Genomic DNA, 12,646 nt, shown 5'->3' on the forward strand with positions numbered 1-12,646 from the left:
AGAGAATGTTGGATACAGTAACAGCGATATTGCTCAAAGAGCTACTATGAATGACCAAGCTATTCTGAGCAATATGAATATTCAAAACAACTACAAAGGACTTAAGAAGAAAGACGCTGTCCACCTCCAGAGAAAGAACTGATATATAGAAATATGCATCATATGTTTCCACATACACACACATACACACACACACACACACACACACACACACACACACATAGTGAGGCAACTAGGTGGTGCAGTGGATAGAGCATCAGTGCAGGAGTCAGGAGGACCTAAGTTCAAATCTCACCTCAGACACTTGACACTCACTAGCTGTGTGACCTTGGGCAAGTCACTTAACCCCAATGGCCCCATCCTGGGTCATCTCCAGTCATCCTGATGAATATCTGGTCACTGGATTCAGATGGCTCAGGAGGAGAAGTGAGGCTGGTGACCTGCACAGCCCTCTCTCACTCAAAACAAAGTCAAGTGCAAGTCATGTCATCATTTCTCTGATGGCATGGTCTTCTTCAGCAATGAAGGATGAACACACACACACACACACACACACACACACACATATACATCAAATGTTGGCCTTCTCTAATGTGGGGTTGGGAGGGAGGGAGAGAGACAGCTAAAAACTCAAAATTTAACAATGGTAATAACAATAATTCTTAAAGCCATAATACACAGGGGCCAGAGGAAACTGATTCAGAGTGAATGTAGTGACAATGGTCAAAAACAGGCTTGAAGACCCTGGACCATTAGCTTAGACATGAAAATCAAGTGGAGAGATGGTTTCTCTTTTCCCTTCAAACTAAAATGAGCAATGACCAAGCCAAATTCAGCGATCTGTTACATGATGGTGACCAGCCCCAACTTCCAGCAGTGTGATATAGCAAGCAGAAGTCTTCTTGCTCTTTATGAAGACTGAAGAACTCAGTCTTCATAAAATCATGGAACTGTCAAGGAAGAAATCAGCAGCCATCCGGTCCAACCCATAAGAAAGTTATAACTTCCAGGAATAGGGAAGTGACAGTTTCACCATATTCCACCCAATTTTATCTGGAATATTATATTATATTATGTTATATTATATATTATATAAGCTGGAGAGGGTTCAGAGAGGGGTAACTAGCCTGATCTGATAAAGATAAGGATATCTTGAGAATACTTCCATTTATCGCTTCTTTCTCTGGAGGCGGACAGCGTCCACCTTTGTAAGTCCTTGGTTTGAATATTCACGTTAACTCAAAATAGCCTAGTCATTCACAGTAGCTCTTCGAGCAATATCGCTGTTACTGTATCCAAGATTCTCTCGGTTCTGCTCATTTCACTTTTCCTTCTTTCAGGTTTTTCTGAGATCCTCAAGCTCATCATTTCTTATAGTACAGTAGGATTCCATCACAATCATATACCACAACTCGTCTAGCCGCACCCCAATTGATGGGCATCCCTTCAATTTCCAGTTCCTTGCCACCCCACAAAGAGAGCTGCTATAAATATTTTAGAACATATAAGCTCATTTCCTTTTTCCCAATCACCTTGGGAAACAGATCTAGTAATGGTATTGGTGGTCAAGGGGTATGCACAGTTTTATAACTCTTTGGGGTCTTCAAGAATTCTAAGGACTGTCATGTGAAGGAGGGGTTATACTCTCTTAATTCTGGTTCCTTCCCTCTGTTAATTATTTCCTATTTACTTTATATATAGCTTGCTTTGTATACATCTGTTTGTATGTCATCTGTCCCATTAGAAGACAAGCTCCTTGAGGGTAGGCACTGCCTTTTGCCTCTTTTTGAATCTCTAGTACTTAGCACAGGGCCTGGCACACAGTAAGTGTTTAATAAATGTTGACTGATTGATTGTTTAACCTGAAAGGGTAGAACTAGGAGCAAATTGGGAAAGTTGAAAAGAGACAAATACAGTCTAGATGTCAGGAAAAGATTCCAAAAAATCTGAGCTATTCATAAATGGCATGGCCAGCCTGTAGAAGTCATGGTTTCCTTCTCCTTGGACGTCTTCAAGCAGAGGATGGATGTTCATCTGTCTGGTATGTTGTACTGGGGATTAGTAATGTAACTCTGAAAGTCACTTAATTCCCCCTGCCTCAGTTTCCTCATCTGTAAAATGAGGTGATCAATACTGACCTCCCAGGAGCATTGTAAAGACAGCACCTTCTACTCCCAAGTGTGAGTTGGAGCTGACAGATTAAAAAACTAAGGTCCTTTCCAACTCTCATATTTGGTGTTTCCTCTAATTGCCTCAGTTTCAGCAGTCATTCACCTCACCCCTCTTGCTTGATTCATAGACTCTCTTACAAACTAAGGATACATACTTTTTAGAAATCATCTTGCAAACCATTAGTTTGAAATTAGTTAAAAATAATACTCTAGTAGTTTCCCATTTCTCTAGGGCCTTAGGGTTTACCAAGTGTTCTTACAACACCCCTATGAGGTATGTAGGGCAGGTATTATAAACCCTATGTCACAAATGAGGAAAGTGAGATTCAAAGGGGTGAGTTAAGTAAGTACTTGACCCAGGGTCCACAAGTTAGTGTTTCAGCCTGGATTAGAGTTCATGATCTCTGACTGCTTTCACTATGCCATACTGTGCCTCTTACATGGCTTCCACAGCTGTTTCCAAAATGCTTTGGAAAATAACACATGACTGCATATGGTCCATGGTAGAACACGTATGTGGGAGCTGAGCAGACTAGGCAGGACCTCCGAAAACTGGACCCATCTTGAATAAATATTCAACCGTAATTCATGTATCTTCTTGCATTTTTGACACTCACTTAGTTGTTACATTAATGTAAGGTTATATTAATGTAACATTATTAAAACATATGTTTCTAACTTGGAGTCAGAAAGACCTGGGTTCGAAATCTGCCTAGTCCAGATGTATGAATCTAAGGAGGGGAAGAAATGCAGAAAAATACTAATGTTGACTGAGGGACTTGCTTCTGCCATTAATTCATTCTGCAACCTTGGGTAAGTCACTTCTCTTGGGGCCTCAGTTTATTCATCTATAAAATGAGGGGGCTTGAATAAAGTTCAGTCAAAGTGCCTAAGTTCCAGTCACTGAAATTAGAGATGTAAAAGTAAGACAATCCTTTCCCTCAAGGAACTAATATTCTAGTAGATATGAGATCAGACATTTCTGCAAGGCAGGGTCCTGGGAATCAGTCTTTTCTCTATCTCTACACAGGTCTGGTTCATAATTCCTAGCTGGCTTCTCAGAGATACCTGTGATCATCACTCAGGAGAAACATCACCCCTCAAATGCCCAGACCTTTTGACCCAGAGATTCCATTGCTAGTCACATACTCCAGGGAGGTCAAAGGCAGTAAGAAAGGACTCATCTACTCAAAAATTATGTTTAACAGCACTTTTGTGGTAGGAAAAAGCAAGAAACAATATAGATAGCCATCAACTAGGAGAATAGACCCAAGGATCTCCTAGGTCCTTGGGTGCGGAATTTTGACTGAGTCCAAGTTTTACAGAATAAATCCTTTTTATTAAGGGAATTTGTTCCATGAAGTTTGGATTCAGTCGAAGGGCTGCACTTGAGGACCTAGAGGGCCACATGTGGCCTCAAGGCTGCAGGTTTCCCACTCCTGGATAAACTAATTATGGCACATGAATGTAATAGAATATTACTGTACCCTAAGAAATTGTGAATATGAAGAACTTGGAAACGCATCAGATGACACATAAACTGACGCAAAATGAAGAAAGCAGAAACAAGAAAACACAACACAAAATGACTACAACAACGTTGTAGTACAACAACCATAAGAAACAACACACCCAATGTTCACAGTTGAAAAGAGGCACGAAAGCATACTTCTCTCCCTTCTTTGCAGAGGTGGGGAGTCAGGGGTGTGGAAAATGGCATACACTGTCAGACTCAGTTGATATGTTGGTAAGTTTTGCAGAACTTCTCCCCCCCACACACACATACACACACAAACACTTTCTTTTTTATTCTATTAGAAGGAATGGTACGGAAAAGGGATATAATTGTAAATGGAGGTTATATGAAAACAACACATATCAATAAAAATTTCAACAAATTTAAAAGACAGATAAATGTCACCCATTCCCCAATTATTGCTACTTATAACTCCAAAAACCTGTGTGTTCAAGAAAGAAGAGCTCTGACCCATGACCTCTGTTTCTACCTTCGTCATCTCCAAGGTTGGTCACTCTCAGACCTAAAACTGCTGGACTCCTCCTTTTTATTTTGATACCTAGTGCCTGATCCTGATTTTGGCAAATTCCCCTCTATCATTCTAACCTCCTCTCCTTCCCCTTCTCCCGGTACTTCCTCCTGAGTCTGAGCTTTGGACTTTTCACTCATTCTTTCCTGCCCTTCCACTTCATCATCCTTGTTCTAGCTTTGCATGTTGATCTTATAAAGGAACAAGGCAGCATCTTCTAGCCATGAATCCCTCCCTGCCTTGTCCTTCCAAGACACCTCCCTTGTTAGTCCCCATCCCTGGGTAATTCCCACCATCTGCCTTCTCCATTTCTCTTTCCAAGCTGCCACATTCTGCTAAAGGATGTCACAAAATTGATTTGACCAGGTCTAGGCAAATTCCTATCATCTAATTTGAGCTGGGTCCTCACTGCTCCATTGCAATCCATCTCTGATTGACACCCTAGGACACTCACTCCAACAGCTGTTCCAAACTATTTCCTCCTTCCTCAAACTCCCAGCTGTACTCTCCTTCCCAAAGATACATATTATTCCCCCCCCCCCCCCAATTAAGCCTTTGAGCCCATGCTTTCTCTTGACTCCAAGACCTCTCATCCCCAATCTCTCTGTTTCCTACTGATTCCTTCCTTTCTGCCTACAAATATGCTTAGGTTAAAAAAATTTAATCCATAAAAAGATATTGTATTACTACAGTGGGATGAACAATCCTGCCTTTGACTCTTACTATAGGACCTTGAGAAAGTTACTTAACCTCTAAGGGCCTCAGTTTCCTCATCTGTAAAATGAGAAGGTTGGACTGGATGGCCTCTAAGGTCCCAATATATAAAATCCAATATTCACAGAATCCCATATATACCCTACCTAGATAATCATCATAATGAACAGCTCTGACCATACTCAGTTTCCCCCTCTGTTCAAAGACCTTCAGGATCTCTGTTTCCCATAGTATAAACTAGTAAAATTCTCAGCTTAGCATTTAAGTCTTTTTACAGTCTGGCTTCAACCTGCCTTTCCAGTCTTTATTGTTGGGTTCATGACTCCATCTGGGATTTTCTTGGCAAAGATACTGGAGTGGTTTGCCATTTCCTTCTCCAGCTCATTTTACAGATGAGGAAACTGAGGCAAACAGGGTTAAGTGACTTGCCCAAGGTCAGATAGCTAGTAAATGTCTGAGGCCATATTTGAACTCAGAAAGATGTCTTGACTCCAGACTTGTACTCTATCCACTGGGCCACCTAGGGGTTCACTTATTTCACATGGAACTCTCTCACCTTTTCTACGTTCCCACCTAACACAGATTCTTGTCCTACCTTCTACCCAAAAGAGAATTCACTTCTTCCAGGAGTCCTGTCACTGAAAGCTTTCTGTCCCTTCCAGCTTTCCCCAGCTCCGTTGCCACTTCCACCAGGCAGCACTCTTTGATCCTATCTGTCCAGCTTTAGCCTGGTTAAGTACTGCCTCTAGAGTCTAGATCAGGGGAGGACAACTTTCAGAAGCCACATGTGGCCCTCTAGATCCTTAAGTGTGGCCCATTGACTGAATCCAAACTTCACAGAACAAATCTCCTTAATAAAAGGATTTGTTCTATAAAACTTGGACTCAGTCAAAAGTCGCACCCAAGGACCTAGAGGGCCACATGTGGCCTCCAGATCTCAGGTTCCCCAATCCTAGTCTAGACAAACCTAATAACTCTTTACTCCTACACACCTGGAGTTTTCTTGGCTTTGCACCTTTGCTCTAGATTTTTCTAGTTTAGAATGTCCTTTCTACCCTTCTTTGCCAGTTGAATTCTTATGCATCCTTTAAAGTTCAATTAAAATACAACCTTTCAGGAAATCTTCCTTAATCTCCAGGGAAATAAGGGGTTTTTTTCTAAGCATAGCACTTTCTTTCACACCTTTCTTGTGTACTTATGAGATATCTTACATAGAGCTCCTTATGTATGAGTCTTAATTCTCCTAATAAACTGAAAAATCCGGGTTGTCAGGATCCCTTTTACCCCAATACCACCTAAACTCTAAAATTCTAGCGCAGGCCTAGCCCAGTGCTCTGCACACAGTAAGTGCTTAATACTTGCTTGTTATACTTTTTAAAAAATCTCCCTTGAAGCCTAGCACAGTGTCTTCCTTAGGGTTGGTCCTGAATTCCCCAGCACTTGTCTCATAAAAGCGCCAGGCTCGTCACACATGTGAAGGTTTGCTCTTTCCCCAGAGAAGGTGCTGCTCCTGGGGGATGTCAGGGATCTTTCTACTCTTACAACTGGGGCCAAGGAGGAAGCTTGGGGCGGCAGAAGTCCTTGCTTCATTCTCACTGTGAGTGAGGGCAGAGGCTGAGACCAGAACCCGGGCGTCTCACCTCCCCACTGCCCCTCAGGAGTCCATGGGACGGGTCTCTGCAGTGAGAGGACTGACAGCACAGCTGGAAGACCTAGGTTCTAGTCTCGGTTCCCTGCGTGCCCCTGGGTAAGTCAGTTTCCCCATTTATAAAATGCCCACAAGAAGATGGCTAAGATCCCCTCCAGCACTGAGGTACCCTAGCTGACAGTGTCTAGATCCCCGCTCAGGGCAGCCCTGGGCCACTGGGCGCCCTCTCCCGCCCCCAGCAATGACCCTGATGCTGCTGGAAGCCCATGCCCTACTCCCCTCCAACTCCCCGAGTGAGGAAGTTCCTGGTCCCCCTCGGCCAAGCCGGACTCACCTCCTTCAGGAGCCGCTCCAGGTGGGGCTCGGCCCAGGAGATGAGGGCGCCGGGCGCCTCGGAGGGCCCCCAGCCCGCACGCCGATGCCGCTCCTCTTCGAGCGCGGACACCCTGCCCTGCAGTTCGGACGCCCGGGCGTTGAGCAGCAGGCAGGCGGCCACCGAGCCCAGGGACAGCAGCAGGCAGAGCGCGCTCAGCGCTAGCGCCGCGGCGCCGCCGCCCCCCGCGGAACACGCGGGAGCCCCCGCGGGGCTGCCTCTCCGGGCGCCCGGCTCCCACGCGCCCATCGAGCTGAGGGGACCGAGGGGACGGGACTCGGTGGTGGGCAAGCGAGAGGGCGCGGGGCAGCTACTTAGTGTCGGCTCCGCTCCGGTGGGGCTCGCAGAGAGGGCTCCCTGAGCGATGGGGATGGGACTGGGGGCCGAGGGTTAGCCTTGGAGCATTCCCCTAGTGCCCAGGTTCTCTGCGCTCACTGCTCGGACCTCCTGGAGACGAGGAAAGAGCTGGGGCCCATCCGCTCTCGAAGTGGAGAGCCACTGGGCTTTACCAGGGGACTCGCTACGCCCTCCTACCCAACTACTCTGCGGCCACTTTCGGCAGTTTCCTCTATGCAAATAAACCCTGCCCGAAAAGGAGCCCGGAACCACCCAGGGGAGGGGCGGCCAGGGCCGGGCCGCTGCGGGAAGGCTGGGCTGGCTCAGAGCGCGCTACCCCCCTCTGCTCCCCTCCCTTCTGTTTGTCTCCCCCCTGCTCTCCCCGGCCGGAGTGCCCGGACCCGAAAGCTGAGAGCTGAGGACCTGGGCTTCAGAGCTGGAGGAAAAGGCTTGGAGACTGCCCTGGGTGTCCGTGATTGTGGAAATGCTGGCTAGATAAGCAGTGGGATCTCCACATTCACCCCCCACCCCCATCTTGAAACCCCGTAGAAGAAACTGCGGGTGTAAAGTCAAATCAGGTCCATCATTCATTGGGCTTCTCTGCCTCTCTAAGCTGGTTGCTTTAACTTTCTTTGCGGATGCAAAATTGTTTGCGATCACCTACTTCCCTCAAATTCTATCTGAAACGTAGTGAATAGAGGGCTCTCGCGTCCCCTTGTGGTGATGGAAATGTGGCTCAGAAGTTAGGACCAAGGGAAAGAACGCTACAAAGTAACACTTCTAGAAGTAATACCATACAACCCTTGTATAACGCGGTATCTTTATAAAGCGGCTTGAGGACGTTATCATGTTTGGTCCTGGCCACGATCCTCATGAAGCAGGTACTGCAAGTGTCACAATTTTTACAGGCGAGGGAAAAGGGTCTAAATGTCTAAATGACTGGTTACAAAATTACTGAGCGATTGAATTGTGCTTTCTGCCTGAATCACTCCACATGGCTAACTGGTTAACCACAGCTCTTTTGGATAAGAGTCTACACGCACACACACACACCCATCAAGACCGAGTTGTTGTTGTTTTAATGAACCTGATGATAATCTAATCTTTAAGTAGGTCCAATATGTAATATTACAATAAATATTCTAAGATTTCAGAGTTGGAAGAGATCATCTGTTCAACCTACTCATTTTACAAAATTGAGGCCCAGAGAGGGGAAGTGATTTACCATGACTTACCAAAGGTCAGGTTTGACTGGATTAAGTACCTAGATCTCCTGACTTCCTGCATTCCTTCCATTTGGTCCCAAATTTCTAAAATTGTCAACTTAAAATTATTCCATATTTAATCTCTTTCATGTAACTCAGAAACCAGCCAAGCTGGATAATTGAGTAGGCTGCATGTTTAATAAATATGACATTTCTGTAGTACTTTAAGCTCCTATAAACCACGTTTTACAGCAATTATGAAAAATGTACTACAAGCATTATTTAACAATTTAGAAAACTAAAGCTCTCAAGATTAGAGCAGTGTTTTGCACTAGGTTACAACAGCTCGGTGGCACAGTGGATAGAGCCAGACCTGGAGTCAAGAAGACTCCTCTTCCTGAGTTCAAATCCCCTCCTCAGACACTGTGTGGGAACCTGGGCAAGTAACTTAACCCTGTTGGCCTCAGTTTTCTCATCTGTAAAATGTTCTGGAGAAGGAAATAACAAACCACTCCAGTAATGGGCCAAGAAAACCCCAAATGGGGTCATGAAAACTCAGATACAATCAGAGTGTACAGGAAGCATGTTAACTTAGAAATGGGATTCCAGAAGGTACAATGGAAGAGGGCAGGACAGGACAGACTTGGAATGAGTAGAACTGAAGTGAACTGGGATGAGAGAAGGGAGGTATCAGGGAAGAGAATCTAAGTAATCAGGACTCACAAGAATGAGGTATTCGGGGACTTTACTAGAAAATGGAAGGAGCTTTTAAGTGGTGCTTCCACTATTAAGTCCTGTGATGAACAGCTTGTTTGCTCTCAAACAGCAAGGGAGAACGGACAGATAAAGCAGCTAAGGCAGGAAATACCAAGTCCCATCAGCCCTATTGAATTCTGTTCACCAGTTCCTTTGTCTCATCCCAAGATGAAATACTGCAGTGAGAACATCCTGCACAAGGAGCCCACATTTGGTTCCTAGTCTTGCCTAGCATGAGAGTCTACTCTAGAGGAGGTCATTATCAGTAAAATGCCTAGAGTCTGCGTCCTACAATTGGGTTTCTTGTATGATTCTGTGAAGGGCAGCAAAGCAGGTAGGGATTGTAGACAGTGAAAAAGTCCTCGGGCTGCCGCATCTAGTCGTGGGAAAGTGGTAAGAAAGGACTGTAACCTTGGTTAGGGTCTTAGGACAAAGTAGCTGCAGTCTAAGGACCATCAGTTCCCCATAGAGGGACCTCCAAACCCAGTCTTCAAGCACGGCCGGACAGGGCTCCAGCACTCACTTTCAGCCATCAAGCAACTGCAGCTAACTTCTTCTGGGGCAATATTTACTTTGTAGAAGGGTTTGTTTAATGGTAGGAAATAAACCTTATTGGTACTAAAATTCCTTTTATTTGGAAAACGACCATGAGGATCCAAGTGGTATGGTGGTGAGATGCACAAAATTTCACTTTAATAGTTGGGGACCAGGATAGATGTATATGAAGGCGGCTTCATGGAATAGTTCAGAAAATAAGGGAGATTAACTAGGATAATCTATAGTAATTAGGAAAGGGTTCATGAAGGAGATATTGAATGTAGAAATGACCCAGTTAAAAGGGAAGTCTAGATGACCTATTTAGGTCATCAAGGAGTGGGTAGTAAATCAAGATAGCCATACACATAGCCTTGAAAATCAGGCAATGGTATTTGGGATACAACCGTCTCATACGTGAGGCTAATCAGGATTCATAGAACATGCTCCCTAGTATATATCAAGTTAAAAAGAAAAAAGTAATCAGCAGCAAAATTAGATCTCTTTCAGCATTCCTTAACACTATTTAAAGAAAGCCCAGGGAAGGCATCAGCTCATTTTTCTGTCTTCACTGAGTAAGCAGTTAAATCAAGATTACTAAAACCCAAAGATAAAGTCTCACTTAAGCAGCAAAAGGAAAGGACAGAGCGCAAGGTTATTTTATCCTATAAAAACTCTTCCACTGAAATACTCTCCAAAATACTAGAGAATCATTTATCTAAACTATTTCATAACTAAAATAGCTGTATAATTTGATTTTCTTATTCACAAACCTATTAGTTATCTTCTTGATTTTGCAGTCATTTTATCCAAGGGTTGTCCAGCTTCATGACAGCAAATACTCATGTAGGGCCTCAGTGTTTAGAGGAAGAAGGAAAAGGTAATCCTGCAGAACTTGGTGACTCTCACCCATCCTCCCTTGGCTTAAAAATGACCCTTTGACACAGGAAGGGGTAAAAAGTATATCCTAGGGACCTGAGGGAAAATGTCAAGGAGGCATTTTGTTTGCCTAAGGTTATTATTGTGGAAGGAAAAGAACTGCCATGCAGTAGGTAATGAGAGTGGACCTACCAGTAACTGTGTCAGCTCATGAGAATTATTCAAATTGCAGAGCCTGGTGCCTGTCATATTATAAATCAAATTACCTGGAAGATCCTAATTTTCACTTTTAAGACCTGAACAACAACTTCAAAATACCTTAATGCTTACAAATTTAAGTTTATCAAAAACTTGTAAGAAAAAAATGTATTTCTCCCTCTATTATACCATTTCTTCATTATTATAGTCACCACTGAGCATTTTACTTTATAGGATCCATTATAACCCTTTGCATAAATGTTGTGGATCTCTTATAAGTAAATGCTTTCACTAAATGCTATGAAAAATTTTAATACTCAGAAAAAGTTTCTTGCAATTTTTTAAAGAAGCATTGTTTTTGTTTCTATTGACTTGAAACTATCAAACTATTAAAACTATCATCTTAACCATCATATCTTTCAATCTACCCTACATTCAATTATGGGATGGGAGATGAGTAATAAAATATAAAATATAAAGATTACACACATATGTATATATTCCATATGCTAGGAACTCTAATACTAAATTGTAATTTAGATTCAAGAACAAATAATCAAGCTGTAGTCAATGAGCAATTCTATAACCAAAAGGTTATACATTCAAGTTTACAAAGCGGTGCCAATTAAAGCAATTTTCATAAAAAACCTAGGCTGCCATTCTGTATTCCATGTTATCTTATTCAGTTTCATCTTTAAATGCTTGATTTTATAAATTCTGTTTCTGGTTGTTAATAACTATACTTCATCCTATGGTCCTTTTAATCAAGGCTCATAATGAAAACTTAGCCCTCAAATCATCTACTTGTGGATATATGCAGTATTTTCAGAGCTGAGACCGAGTTCCCCAATGATTTCTCTCACATGACCGCTAGGATTTTCTTTTGAGACTTGGTCCCAGCAGTCTTACTCAATTTTCTTTATACTTCTCTACTCCTTCCACTGAAAATGTGTCAATTAGTAGGAATAATAATTTTTAACAAAAGAAAAACCTTGCTAAAGAACACTTGTAAACTTTCTTGGGACAGATCTGCACACCTCCCTGCCTCCTATTACTGAAGTTTGCAATAAGAAGTTAAAACAGATACTTTGAACAAGATGCTTGGCAAAGCTAACAGGTCTACTGATAGAACTAATGACTTCATGAATAAAGCAAATTTTAAGTTTGAAAAAAAGGAAATAACAATTGGCATGTTTTGTTAAAAGAGCAGGGAAGTCAAGCTTATCCATGCTCAGAACCAGGAAGGAAACAAAAAGACCTGAACAGCCAAAATAATCCTTACAGTCCACTAAAACCCACATAAAATGCCTATTTTTCCTTTACACGTGTTGTTTTCCAGTCTATAGCAAATTAGAAACAGCCAAATGAAGCCATGGGAGAGAGAGGTCAGGTCTGGGAGTAATGGTTTGGTGGTTAGAGGCACACAGAGCAAAAAGTGACATCTGATAGTAAAGAAGCAAAAAACCCTACAAAAAGCAAACATCAAAATAGATTATCAGTCTACAGCAAAAACACTATGAGAGTCTCCTCCTGTCTGCAATAAAAGCTAAGAGTAAATTGGGTAATCACGGCACACTGAATATTTTTTATAGGTTAACTCTTACCATTATTTATTAAAACTCTTCTGATTCATTCTATTTATGAAAAAGATGACTTCTTTCTGCCAAGTACAAATCCCAAAGTTTAAAAGTACCCATATAAAGTTAAGAAAACCTCAAATCTCATATTTGTAAATGGTAAAATTCTTAATTAAATTGACCTGAAAAAATTCAAACAAAACCCCAACA

The 12,646-nt window shown here is 42.7% G+C and overlaps 1 protein-coding gene across 1 annotated transcript in view; it reads right to left on the minus strand.

Moving 5' to 3' along the window:
• The window catches only part of COL23A1 (collagen type XXIII alpha 1 chain), a 470,602-nt gene extending 463,065 nt beyond the window's left edge, over window positions 1-7,537 (minus strand). Inside the window, exon 1 of the mRNA XM_072631207.1 lies at window positions 6,913-7,537. Coding sequence (XP_072487308.1) covers window positions 6,913-7,200 — 288 coding nt within the window. The 5' untranslated portion in view covers window positions 7,201-7,537. The remainder of the gene's footprint in view (window positions 1-6,912) is intronic.
• Window positions 7,538-12,646: the final 5,109 nt, after the last annotated feature.

Source organism: Notamacropus eugenii, chromosome 1 (assembly GCF_028372415.1).
Source record: "Notamacropus eugenii isolate mMacEug1 chromosome 1, mMacEug1.pri_v2, whole genome shotgun sequence".
Lineage (NCBI taxonomy): Eukaryota > Metazoa > Chordata > Mammalia > Diprotodontia > Macropodidae > Notamacropus > Notamacropus eugenii.